General features: G+C 39.5%; 1 protein-coding gene across 2 annotated transcripts in view; it reads right to left on the bottom strand.

Moving 5' to 3' along the window:
- The window catches only part of LOC134482477 (ankyrin repeat domain-containing protein 7-like), a 33,140-nt gene that overhangs the window by 6,151 nt on the left and 12,362 nt on the right, over nucleotides 1-14,627 (bottom strand). The window contains exons 6-7 of one of the 2 annotated variants that reach the window (XM_063275946.1): nucleotides 9,020-9,117; nucleotides 4,724-4,782 (exon numbers count right to left, since the gene is read on the bottom strand). In XM_063275946.1, the coding sequence (XP_063132016.1) occupies nucleotides 9,107-9,117 (11 nt within the window). In that variant the 3' untranslated portion in view covers nucleotides 4,724-4,782; nucleotides 9,020-9,106. The remainder of the gene's footprint in view (nucleotides 1-4,723; nucleotides 4,783-9,019; nucleotides 9,118-14,627) is intronic. The other variant, XM_063275947.1, reaches the window with a different exon arrangement.

Here is a 14,627-nt window from a genome sequence, read left to right as displayed (position 1 = left end):
GGAACAGATTCACTTACCAAATAAAAAGACATAGTCTAAGAGAGTAGATGCATAAACCGAATCTATACTTCTGTTGCATATAGAAATGCAACTCAGCCACAAAGATAAACACTGCCACAGAATAAAGGACTGGACAAAAGGTCTGTAAAGCAAATGGACCCAAGAGTCAAGCTGCAGCAGCCAATCTAATATCTGGTAAAATAGACTTTCAATGAGAAATAATTAAAAGAGATGGGAAAGGACACTGCATATAAATCAAAGGAAAATCCAACAAGATGATGCTTCAATTCTAAACATCAATGCTTGCGATACAAGTGCATCCTCCTTTACAAAAGAAGCATTTACTAATTTTGTTAAAGCTTAAACCACACCTCCAATTCCACACATTAATAGTAGGGGACATCACCTACATATTATCACGTTAATGACCAAAAGGCATGTCACCAAAAGAGAAACTAAACTGAAATGTAATGCAACTAGTAGATGGCATGAATCAAATGGACCTAACAGATATCTGTGGTGGTTTGCCCTGAAGTTTCTGTATTTTGATGCTAATTCCACTGCCCCAAGGACAGCTGCCTAGTCACAGACTCAGAACTCAGATGACTTCACCAGAACCACCTCCCCATTGAATTTGTAAAATACAGGTGAGGGGCAGGTACAGGATAGTAGGAGACCTGACATTGGAGGAGAAGCAAGGATGGGCAGGAGAGAAGCTTGAAGGAAGAGAAGGGGATTAACACAGAGAAGAGGAGAGAGAGGGGGGAGGAGCCATGGCAGGTGATGTTAAGATTCTGCTCTGTGTATTTACAGGTTGTTATCAATCTTCCTAAGGGATGGATGGTACCAGGCCTTGTATGTTTAAGTGGCAACTATACCTTACCAATTGGATCAAAGATTATTGTGTTGTGTGTTCTTTTATGTGAGGGTTTGAGTGTAGGAAAATGTGCGGCTGGGCTGTGTTTCCGCCAAGATATCTAGCAGATATCTTGGGGCACCGAGGTGCGGACCTAGCGGGGTAAAAGACAACTTTTACTTTTTTATTTTAATATTTTTACAACAACAGATATCTATAGAAGCTGTCACTCAAATAAAAAAAAATATGTATCTTCTCAGCACCTCATGGAACCTTCTCCAAAATTGAACATGTACAGATACAGATCTACAACAGATACAAGAAAATACAAAAACAACAACAACAACAACAAAAGAACACCAAAATGCTTTTGTGTCTGATAAGGTCACCATGGACTAAAGTTGGACTATGTCAACAACAAAAACAATGGAAAGCCTACAATCTCATGGAAACTGAACAACTCTATGCTAAGTGACCACTGTTGAAAGAAGAAATCAAAGTCTTTCTAGAATTCTATGAAAGTGAAGGCACAAATCATACAAACTTAGGGAACACAATAAAAGCAGTGCAAAAGGAAAGTTCATAACACTATGTCCCTTCAAAAGAAATGGAGAGATTTCATAATAGCAGCTAATCAGCACATATGCAATATTAAAAATAAAAACAGAAGCATACACGCTCAAGAGAAGATGGTATGAAAATTAAACATAGAAACATGGGAAACAATACAAAGAATGAACAAAACCAAGAGCTGCTTACTCAAAACCACTCTGACATGTCATTTGAAACCCATCACAAAAGCAAAGATGAAAACTCAAGTGAGAGTGAATGCTGGCAGGTTGTGGAGCAAAGGGAACACTAATCCATCACTGATGGACGTGAAACTTTGAACAACAACTTTGGAAATCAATTGGGTGGTTTCTCACAAAACTGAGAGAAAAAAAACTGTTCTACCTCAAGGGCCAGCTATAACGCTCCTGGGTGTGTAGTCATAAAGATGTCATACTGTACCAAAGAACCACTTGTCAAACTATGTTCATAGTAGCTTTGTTCATACTAACCAGAATCTGGAAACAACCTGGATGTCCCTCTACTGAACAATGAATAAAGAAAGTGATGTATGGCTCCCAAACCCTGTGGAAGGACCGGACACTTCCGGTTTTTAGCGGGAGTCCGAATCTCGTGCTCCCTGCCTCCAGCTCACTGCTCCCAAACCCCGTGGGAGAGAGAGCTCACCGCCCGGACAGGTGGGCACTCCTGAGACTGCAGAGCAGAAGAGACCACCAACACTGTCCACCCCTGCCCATATACCTGGCCCAAGAGGAACGGTCTCTGGGTTCCCGTAGATAAGGGCACAGGAGCAGCAGGTCCGCTGCATCTGAGACACCGCAGGAACCTGAAGAGACCAGCCAGATAAAACGGTTCTCTGCACCCAAATCCTGGGAGAGGGAGAGCTTAACCGTCAGAGAGGCAGACATGCCTGGAAGACCAGAAAAGACTACACTCTGCCCACATCTCTGACTCCAGAGGAAAACACCAAACGCCATCTGGGACTCTGGTGCACGGGGGGCTCCCAGAAAGGGCGGCGCAGGTCCTCCTGGTTGCTGCCCCTGAGGAGAGATCATGAGCAACACCCCACGAGCAATCTTGAGCCTCGGGACCACAGATAAGACCAACTTTTCTGCTCCAAGTGACCTGCCTGGTGAATTCAGGGCACAGGCCCACAGGAACAGCTGAAGACCTGTAGATAGGAAAAACTACACGCCCCAAAGCAGAACACTCTGTTCCCATAACTGGCTGAAAGAAAACAGGAAAACAGGTCTACAGCACTCCTGACACACAGGCTTATAGGACAGTCTAGCCACTGTCAGAAATAGCAGAACAAAGAAACACTAGAGATAATCTGATGGCGAGAGGCAAGCACAGGAACCCTAGCAACAGAAACCAAGACTACATGACATCATCGGATCCCAATTCTCCAACCAAAGCAAACACGGAATATCCAAACACACCAGAAAAGCAAGATCTATTTTCAAAATCATATTTGATCGATACTGGAGGACTTCAAGAAAGACATGAAGAACTCCCTTAGAGAAATGCAGGAAAACATAAATAAACAAGTAGAAGCCTACAGAGAGGAATCACAAAAATCCCTGAAAGGATTCCAGGAAAACACAAACACTTGAAGGAATTAAAAATGGAAATAGAAGCAATCAAGAAAGAACACATGGAAACAACCCTGAATATAGAAAACCAAAAGAAGAGACAAGGAGCTGTAGATACGAGCTTCACCAACAGAATACAAGAGATAGAAGAGAGAATCTCAGGAGCAGAAGATTCTATAGAAAACTATCGACTCAATTGTGAAAGATAATGTAAAGCAGAAAAAGCTACTGGTCCAAAACATACAGGAAATCCAGGACTCAATGAGAAGATCAAACCTAAGGATATAGGTATAGAAGAGAGTGAAGACTCCTAGCTCAAAGGACCAGTAAATATCTTCAACAAAATCATAGAAGAAAACGTCCCTAACCTAAAGGAAGAGATACCCATAAGCATACACGAAGCCTACAGAACTCCAAATAGATTGGACCAGAAAAGAAACAGCTCCCGTCACATAATAGTCAAAACACAAAACGCACAAAATAAAGAATATTAAAAGCAGTAAGGGAAAAAGATCAAGTAACATAAAGGCAGACCTATCAGAATCACACCAGAAACTGTGAAAGCCAAAAGATCCTGGACAGATGGCCTACAGACCTTAAGAGAACACAAATGCCAGCCCAGGTTACTTTATCCTGCAAAACTCTCAATTAACATAGATGGAGAAACCAAGATATTCCAGAACAAAGCCAAATTTACACAATATCTTTCTACAAATCCAGCAATACAAAGGATAATAAATGGTAAAGCCCAACATAAGGAGGCAAGCTACACCCTAGAAAAAGCAAGAAACAAATCGACTTGGCAACAAAACAAAAAGAAGAAAAGCACACAAACATAACCTCACATCCAAATATGAACATAACAGGAAGCAATAATCACTATTGCTGAATATCTCTCAACATCAATGGCCTCAACTCCCCAATAAAAAGACATAGATTAACACACTGGATATGCAATGAGGACCCTGCATTCCCTACAGGAAACACACCTCAGAGACAAAGACAGACTCTACCTCAGAGTGAAAGGCTGGAAATCAACTTTCCAAGCAAATGGTCTGAAGAAGCAAGCTGGAGTAGCCATTCTAATATCAAATAAAATCAATTTTCAACTAAACGTCATCAAAAAAGATAAGGGAGGACACTTCATATTCGTCAAAGGAAAAATCCACCAAGATGAACTCTCAATCCTAAATATCTATGCCCCAAATACAAGGGCATCTACATACATAAAAGAAACCTTACTAAAGCTCAAAACACACATTGCACCTCACACAATAATAGTAGGATATTTCAACACCCCACTCTCATCAATGGACAGATCATGGAAACACTAATTAAACAGAGACGTAGACAGACTAAGGGAAATCATGAACCAAATAGACTTAACAGATATTTATAGAACATTCTATCCTAAAGCAAAAGGATATACCTTCTTCTCAGGTCCTCATGGTACTTTCTCCAAAATTGACCATATAATTGGTCAAAAAACAGGCCTCAACAGGTACAGAAAGATAGAAATAATCCCATGGGTGCTATCAGACCACCACGGCCTAAATCTGGTCTTCAATAACAATAATGGAAGAATGCCTACTTATACGTGGAAGTTGAACAATGCTCTACTCAATGATAACCTGGTCAAGGAAGAAATAAAGAAAGAAATTAAAGACTTCTTAGATTTAATGAAATCGAAGGTACAACTTACCCAAACTTATGGGACACAATGAAAGCTGTGCTAAGAGGAAAACCCATAGCTCTGAGTGCCTGCAGAAAGAAACAGAAAACAGCATATGTCACCAGCTTGAGAGCACACCAAAAACTCTAGAACAAAAAGAAGCAAATACACCCAGGAGGAGTAGAAGGCAGGAAATAATCAAACTCAGAGCTGAAATCAGCCAAGTAAAAACAAATGGACCATAGAAAGAATCAACAGAACCAAAAGATGGTTCTTTGAGACAATCAATAAGATAGATAAACCCTTAGCCAGACTAACTAGAGGACACAGAGAGTGTTTCCAAATTAACAAAATCGGAAATGAAAAGGGAGACATAACTACAGATTCAGACAAAATGAAAAAAACATCAGATCTTACTATAAAAGCCTATGTTCAACAAAACTTGAAAATCTGCAAGAAATGGACAATTTCATAGACAGATACCAGGTACCGAAGTTAAATCAGGAACAGATAAACCAGTTAAACAACCCCATAACTCCTAAGGAAATAGTAGCAGTCATTAAAGGTCTCCCAACCAAAAAGAGCCCAGGTCCAGACGGGTTTAGTGCAGAATTCTATCAGACCTTCATAGAAGACCTCATACCAATACTATCCAAACTATTCTACAAAATTAAAACAGATGGAGCACTACCAAATTCCATCTATGAAGCCACAATTACTCAAACCACACACAGACCCAACACAGAAAGAGAACTTCAGATCAATTTCCCTTATGAATATAGACGCAAAAATACTCAATAAAATTCTGGCAAACCGAATCCAAGAGCACATCAAAACAATCATCCACCATGATCAAGTAGGCTTCATCCCAGGCATGCAGGGATGGTTTAATATACGGAAAACCATCAACGTGATCCATTATATAAACAAACTGAAAGAACAAAACCACACGATCATTTCATTAGACGCTGAGAAAGCATTTGACAAAATTCAACACCCCTTCATGATAAAAGTCCAGGAAAGAATAGGAATTCAAGGCCCATACCCAAACATAGTAAAAGCCATATACAGCAAACCAATTGCTAACATTAAACTAAGTGGAGAGAAACTTGAAGCAATCCCACTAAAATCAGGGACTAGACAAGGCTGCCCACTCTCTCCCTACTAATTCAATATCGTTCTTGAAGTTCTAGCCAGAGCAATCAGACAACAAAAGGAGGTCAAGGGGATACAGATTGGAATAGAAGAAGTCAAAATATCACTATTTGCAGATGATATGATAGTACATTTAAGTGATCCCAAAAGTTCCACCAGAGAACTACTAAAGCTGATAAACAACTTCAGTAAAGTGGCTGGGTATAAAATTAACTCAAATAAATCAGTAGCCTTCCTCTACACAAAAGAGAAACAAGCCAAGAAAGAAATTCGGGAAACGACACCCTTCATAATAGACCCAAATAATATAAAGTACCTCGGCGTGACTTTAACCAAGCAAGTAAAAGATCTGTACAAGAAGAACTTCAAGACTCTGAAGAAAGAAATTGAAGAAGACCTCAGAAGATGGAAAGATCTCCCATGCTCATGGATTGGCAGGATTAATATAGTAAAAATGGTCATCTTACCAAAAGCGATCTACAGATTCAATGCAATCCCCATCAAAATACCAATCCAATTCTTCAAAGAGTTAGACAGAACAATTTGAAAATTCATCTGGAATAACCAAAAACCCAGGATAGCTAAAACTATCCTCAACAATAAAAGGACTTCAGGGGGAATCACTATCCCTGAACTCAAGCAGTATTACATAGCAATAGTGATAAAAACTGCATGGTATTTGTACAGAGACAGACAGATAGACCAATGGAACAGAACTGAAGACCCAGAAATGAACCCACACACGTATTGGCACTTGATTTTTGACAAAGGAGCCAAAACCATCCAATGGAAAAAAGATAGCATTTTCAGCAAATGGTGCTGGTTCAACTGGAGGTCAACATGTAGAGGAATGCAGATCAATCCATGCTTATCACCCTGTACAAAGCTTAAGTCCAAGTGGATAAAGGACCTCCACATCAAACCAGATACACTCAAACTAATAGAAGAAAAACTAGGGGAGCATCTGGAACACGTGGGCACTGGAAAAAAAAACCTGAACAAAACACCAATGGCTTATGCTCTCAGATCAAGAATCGACAAATGGGATCTCATAAAACTGCAAACCTTCTGTAAGGCAAAGGACACTGTGGTTAGGACAAAACGGCAACCAACAGATTGGGAAAAGATCTTTACCAATCCTACAACAGATAGAGATCTTATATCCAAAATATACAAAGAACGCAAGAAGTTAGACTGCAGGGAGACCAATAACCCTATTAAAAAATGGGGTTCAGAGCTAAACAAAGAATTCACAGCTGAGGAATGTCGAACGGCTGAGAAACACCTAAAGAAATGTTCAACATCTTTAATCATAAGGGAAATGCAAATCAAAACAACCCCCAGATTTCACCTCATACCAGTAAGAACGGCTAAGATCAAAAACTCAGGTGACAGCAAATGCTGGCGAGGATGTGGAGAGAGAGGAACACTCCTCCATTGTTGGTGGGAAAGCAGACTGGTACAACCATTCTGGAAATCAGTCTGGAGGTTCCTCAGAAAATTGGACATTGACCTGCCTGAGGATCCAGCTATACCTCTCTTGCGCATATACCCAAACGATGCCCCAACATATAAAAAAGACATGTGCTCCACTATGTTCATAGCAGCCTTATTTATAATAGCCAGAAGCTGAAAAGAACCCAGATGCCCTTCAGCAGAGGAATGGATACAGAAAATGTGGTACATCTACACAATGGAATATTACTCAGCTATCAAAAACAATACCTTTGTGAAATTCATAGGCAATGGTTGGAACTGGAAAATATCATCTTGAGTGAGCTAACCCAATCACAGAAAAACACATATGGTATGCACTCATTGATAAGTGGATATTAGCCCAAATGCTTGAATTACCCTAGATGCATAGAACACATGAAACTCAAGATGGATGATCAAAATGTGAATATTTCACTCGTTCTTTAAAAGGGGAACAAGAATACCCTTGGCAGGGAATAGAGAGGCCAGGATTAAAACAGAGACTGAAGGAACACCCATTCAGAGCCTGCCCCACATGTGGCCTATACATATACAGCCACCCAATTAGACAGGATGGAGGAGCAAAGAAGTGTAGGCAGACTGGAGCCGGATGTAGATCTCTCCTGAGAGACACAGCCAGAATCCAGCAAATGCATAGGTGAATGCCAGCACTGAATTGAGAATAGGACCCCCATTGAAGGAATCAGAGAAAGGACTGGAAGAGCTTGAAGGGGCTCGAGACCCCATATGAACAACAATGCCAAGCAACCAGAGCTTCCAGGGACTAAGCCACTACCTAAAGACTATACATGGACTGACCCTGGACTCTGACCTCATAGGTAGCAATGAATAGGCTAATAAGAGCACCAGTGGAAGGGGAAGCCCTGGGTCCTGCCAAGACTGAATCCCCAGTGAAAGTGATTGTTGGGGGGAGGGCGGCAATGGGGGAGGATGGGGAGGGGAACACCCATAAAGAAGGGGAGTGGGAGGGGTTAGGGGGATTTTGGCCTGGAAACTGGCAAATGGAATAACACTTGAAATGTAAATAAGAAATACATAAGTTAATAAAAAAAAGAAAGTGATGTATACTTTCTTTTTTTTTTCAATTCTATACATTGACCAATGTGTCTATTATTTCAATAATATGCTTTTTTTTATTAATGTAAGCTTTTTAATAAAACTTGAAATCTGGGAAAAAAAGTTTAAATCCACTGTAATGACATGTATTCTGTGTTTTTCTACAGTTTACCATACAAAGTTATCCCTTCAACCATTTCCATGGACATAAATATCAATAATTTATCAATTAAATTCAAATACATTCATTTAATCAATTTCAGGTTAGTTTACCAAATCAACTGCAAGACCTCAACTCAAATATGAGGGATGATTCTACTACAAAAATCATAACTTTTAACAACTTATGGCATCTATAATTTATTATTTGAGTATGTGCTTAGACAATATCCCCTGTAAACTTAGCTTGGCTTAAAACTCATGAACAATATAATGTAGCAGTTTGATCCAGTTCTTCCACACAGCGCCATGCTCCGAGAACTAAGACTCAGACTCAAGATATATTTACAAATACCTTGAGTATATAGTGAGGCTCTTCTCTAACTAGATCACAATTTAGAATAACTGACTATTTTAACCTACATTCTGTAACATGCCCACTTAACCATGTTCAGGTACCATGTGTCTCTCTCCTCACGTCTTCCAAGGTGAATCTCCTGCCGCATTCTATCTCAGAATTATGATTTCTCCCAGATTTTCCACTTCTTATTTACCACCTAAATAATAAGCCATCAGATTTATTATTAACAAGTGCCATAGTCATATCGATATTAGATAATCTCTCAATAATCCCCCTTTGAAGTACAATAAATGTCTCTTTTTCAAATATAAATTGAATAAAATTATAAAAATTATAATAGTTATAAGGTGTGATATATATTTACAATGTCAAGTCCATAGTATGTGGTAATTTAAAAAAATGTCCTATTATCTATCCTATCCTGGTGAGTTCAGAGTTCTGGATCTAAATCACATTTTATCCTTACTTGCATTAACAACCTAACACCATCTTTTTAGGTCTAATAAATCTTCTTAAAAATACCAACTTAAGCTTTTATTGAGACTATGATTATCTTGTATTCAACCCCAAAAGACAACTAAGTAGAAATATTTCCTGATTAAGTAGGAAGTGCAGACAAACACTTTCAAAGTTTTTTTTTTTTTTTTTTTTTTTTTTTTTTTTTTTTGGAATTGCAAGCTACTTATATTCTAGGTTAAATAGAAAAAGTCATCATTCTTTGGGAAATTTAATAGTTTAACCTCTGGTGATGTTATAAAATGGCATCGATGGTCATTTTTTTTTCATGGTGGCAGATGCCTTTTTTTTTGTTTAATTTAGAAAATACTTTATTAGTTTTTTTAATCAAACCCACGTATATAAGACCTTACATATTTAATACAGTGTGTTACCCCTGTACAAATGGAAAAAACTTAAGTTCAACATTTCTAGACCAATATGGCTGTTAATTTCTGTACAGTGCCAACTCAACACAGTAAACGGGGATACTTTTTTCCAAAGTTGACAGCACAGCTAAAGTTTCAAAAAATTCAAATTATATATCTGTATATATATATATATTTATATTTATATAAAAAGACCAATAATAGCAGTGTGTTATGCATCAACAGCAGCAACAGCTTTTCCAGGTTCTGCAGTCATCTGAACAAAACTGTAGAGACATCCAGCACACTCCATTAAAAAAAAAAGTAAAAAAACAAAACCCGAGAAAACAGCACAGTTCTGTTACTCTTGTGGTACCTGGCACCATTTTTTTTTAAATTAGCTTCTCAATCATCATCTGGAAAGAAAACATTCTGAGCAACATCATTAAAAACAGCTCTGATAAAGCACGGTCACTACTACGTATCATAAAGCAGGTACAAGCTATTTTACATCCACAGAGGTATGATACAGTACTGTCATACATCTATAATACTAGAGGATACAATTTAAAAGGCATTATTTGAGACTTGATTCTACTTTTCCAGCAGAGGGCCCAAAGGATGGTGTGACACAGCTTTGTAAAGAAACATACTCTAGACAGGATTTCCTTTCACTAGTGGCACACTTCTAAGGATTCATTCTCTCCATGAATGTCAGCTAAAACCGTTATTAAAAAAATGAAATATCCCTAGAACAAAACCGTATAACCACCGGATTCACATGAAGATGACCTAGTGGAGACAAGCTGGACCTCACCTTACCAACAAGCTATCAAATCTGTTATGTTTAAACAGTGAGACCTCCAAGGAAGGAGATGCCAAGTAGTGCTTCAAAGCTTCGGACCACAATCAATCACAGCATCCTTTTCAACAGAAGCAGAAGCTCATCTGAATATGCTCATGGATGCTGACATCAACATTTAATCATCTCCTCACTCATCCAGGAAGAGGGGGAGATCAGTTACTACTGTAATTTATTGTGTTCAACCAAATCACCATGTTACAAAAATAGCAAGCTGCCATAATAAAAAATAAGGCTCCTCTATCCAGCACCAGATAGCATCATTTTACTTTCAAGCCTAGAAATTGCACACTTGTATATAAACCAATCGAAGATGAGGATTGATAGTTCATCTTGGTGGATTTTTCCTTTGATGAATATGAAGTGTCCTTCCTTATCTTTTTTGATGACTTTTAATTGAAAATTGATTTTATTTGATATTAGAATGGCTACTCCAGCTTGCTTCTCCTGACCATTTGCTTGGAAAGTTGTTTTCCAGCCTTTCACTCTGAGGTAGTGTCTGTCTTTGTCTCTGAGGTGTGTTTCCTGTAGGCAGCAGAATGCAGGGTCCTCATTGCATATCCAGTTTGTTAATCTATGTCTTTTTATTGGGGAGTTGAGGCCATTGATGTTGAGAGATATTCAGGAATAGTGATTATTGCTTCCTGTTATATTCATATTTGGATGTGAGGTTATGTTTGTGTGCTTTCATTCTCTTTGTTTTGTTGCCAAGACGATTAGTTTCTTGCTTCTTCTAGGGTATAGCTTGCCTCCTTATGTTGGGCTTTACCCTTTATTATCCTTTGTATTGCTGGATTTGTAGAAAGATATTGTGTAAATTTGGTTTTGTCATGGAATATCTTGGTTTCTCCATCTATGTTAATTGAGAGTTTTGCAGGATACAGTCACCTGGGCTGACATTTGTGTTCTCTTAGGGTCTGTATGACATCTGTCCAGGATCTTCTGGCCTTCATAGTTTCTGGCGAAAAGTCTGGTGTGATTCTGATAGGTCTGCCTTTATATGTTACTTGACCTTTTTCCCTTACTGCTTTTAATATTCTTTCTTTATTTTGTGCATTTGCTGTTTTGACAATTATGTGACGGGAGGTGTTTCTTTTCTGGTCCAATCTATTTGGAGTTCTGTAGGCTTCTTGTATGCCTATGGGTATCTCTTGTTTTAGGTTAGGGAAGTTTTCTTCTATGATTTTGTTGAAGATATTTACTCGTCTTTTGAGCTGGGAGTCTTCACTCTCTTCTATACCTATTATCCTTAGGTTTGATCTTCTCATTGAGTCCTGGATTTCCTGTATGTTTTGGACCAGTAGCTTTTTCCGCTTTACATTATCTTTGACAGTTGAGTCAATGATTTCTATGGAATCTTCTGCTCCCGAGATTCTCTCTTCCATCTCTTGTATTCTGTTGGTGAAGCTTGTATCTACAGCTCCTTGTCTTTTCTTTTGATTTTCTATGTCCAGGGTTGTTTCCATGTGTTCTTTCTTGATTGCTTCTATTTCCATTTTTAATTCCTTCAACTGTTTGATTGTGTTTTCCTGGAATGCTTTCAGGGATTTTTGCGATTCCTCTCTGTAGGCTTCTACTTGTTCTCTAAGGGAGTTCTTTATGTCTTTCTTGAAGTCCTCCAGCATCATGATCAAATATGATTTTGAAACTAGATCTTGCTTTTCTGGTGTGTTTGGATATTCCGTGTTTGCTTTGGTGGGAGAATTGGGCTCCGATGATGCCATGTAGTCTTGGTTTCTGTTGCTTGGGTTCCTGCGCTTGCCTCTCGCCATCAGATTATCTCTAGTGTTACTTTGTTCTGCTATTTCTGACCGTGGCTAGACTGTCCTATAAGCCTGTGTGTCAGGAGTGCTGTAGACCTGTTTTCCTGTTTTCTTTCAGCCAGTTATGGGGACAGAGTGTTCTGCTTTCGGGCGTGTAGTTTTTCCTCTCTACAGGTCTTCAGCTGTTCCTGTGGGCCTGTGTCTTGAGTTCACCAGGCAGGTTTCTTGCAGGGGAAAAGTTGGTCCTACCTGCGGTTCCAAGGCTCAAGTTTGCTCGTGGGGTACTGCCTAAGTCCTCTCCGAGGCGGCAGCAACCGGGAACATCTGCGCCGCTCTTTCCGGGAGCCTCCGTGCACTAGGGTTCCAGATGGCGTTTGGTGTTTTCCTCTGGCGTCTGGATGTGCACAGAGTGCAGTCTCTTCTGGTTTCCCAGGCGTGTCCGCCTCTCTGAAGGTTTAGCTCTCCCTCCCACGGGATTTGGGTGCAGAGAACTGTTTATCCGGTCTGTTTCCTTCAGGTTCCGGCGGTGTCTCAGGCGCAGGGGTCTTGCTGCTCCTGGGCCCTCCCCTATGGGAACCCAGAGGCCTTATACAGTTGCCTCTTGGGCCAGGGATGTGGGCAGGGGTGGGCAGTGTTGGTGGTCTCCTTCTCTGCAGCCTCAGGAGTGCCCACCTGATCAGGCCTGATGTATACTTTCAAAATGGCATATTATCCCACTATTACAAACAAAGGCAGAATGAATTTTGCAGGTAAATCAATGGAACTTGAGAATATCCTCCGGAGTCCAAACAGGACATGTGTGTTATGTACTCACTTATAGATGGTTATTGGCCAAAAATACAGACACCATGCTATTATCCACAGACTCAGAAAAGCTACACAAGAAGGAATGCACAAGTGAGGATGCCTGAATCTCACTTAAAGGAGTGCATAAAGCAGTCCTAAGAGGAAGACGGAGGGAGTGAACTGAATAGAGAAGAGATACAGAGGGCTATGGGATGGGTTCGGAATCAGGTGTGGGTAAGGAAGAGGAGAGATGGATGGATGGTCCTGAAAGTGAATGGAAATCTGCAACTGACAAGGGTGAAGTTTTTTTTTTTAATGAAAAAAGACAATGTGGGATACTATTCACCTACTAAAGACAAAGACATAATGACCTTTGCAGGTGAATGAATAGAACTTGAGAATATCTTCCTGAGTGACATAACCCAGACCCAAAAGACATGGATGGCGTATACTCACTTCTAAGTGGATATTAGCAATAAAGTACAGGATATCAATACTATACTCAGGACCAAAAGAAGATGAAGAAGAAAGGACCAAGAGAGGATTTTGAATCTAACTGAGAACATACCGGAAAATACTCAGAGGAGGCAGAGGAAGGAAGGAACTAGGTGGGAGTGGGTAGTTTTGAGACAACTGAGTGTTTCAGGATCGGGTCTGGGGAGATACAGGGGAGATGGCTTGACAGCCATGAAAATGAATGGATAGCTGCAGCTGGCAGGGGTGGAGATGTCAAAAAAATTCACTTGGTCATCACATTAGATGCTGATAAAGCCATTGATAAAATCAAGCACCCCTTCATGTTAAAAGTCTTAGAGACCTCAGTGATCAAATTTGCATACCTGAACCAGCCAATAAACACTAACAACTTATATGCAGAGAAACTTAAAACCAGAGAGTAAGCAAAGCTGCCCACATACAAAAGAGACCTCACAAAATCTACCAAAGTACACCTACACCAAAGGTGATAAACCCTTACAGAAAAGTGTCTGAATACAAGATTAACTCAAAAAACCAGCAGCCCTTCCTCATGCAACAGTTAAAAGGGATAAGAAAAATTTAGTCAAGCAAAACCCTTTACAGTAACCACAGATAACATTAAATAGCCCAGTACAACTCTAATCAAGCTACTTAAAGACCTGCCTGTCAAAAACTTTATGTCTCTGAAAAAGGAATTAACAGGACATCTGAAGATGGAAAGGTCTCCTATACTACAGATGGATAGGATTAACAAGGTGAAAATGGCCATCTTACAAAAAGCATCTTCACAGTCAATGCATTTCTCTTCAAAATTGCAAGACCATTATTTACAGACCTTGAAAGAGCAATTCTTTAAAAAACAAAAAACCCATGATAGCTGATAGATACATAGATGATAGATAGATAGATGATAGATACATAGATAGATAGATAGATAGATGATAGATAGATAGAT

This window comes from Rattus norvegicus, chromosome 16 (genome assembly GCF_036323735.1).
Source record: "Rattus norvegicus strain BN/NHsdMcwi chromosome 16, GRCr8, whole genome shotgun sequence".
Classification (NCBI taxonomy): domain Eukaryota; kingdom Metazoa; phylum Chordata; class Mammalia; order Rodentia; family Muridae; genus Rattus; species Rattus norvegicus.
The sequence above is the reverse complement of the archived record's forward strand: the minus strand, read 5'-3'. Positions and strand labels throughout refer to the sequence as shown.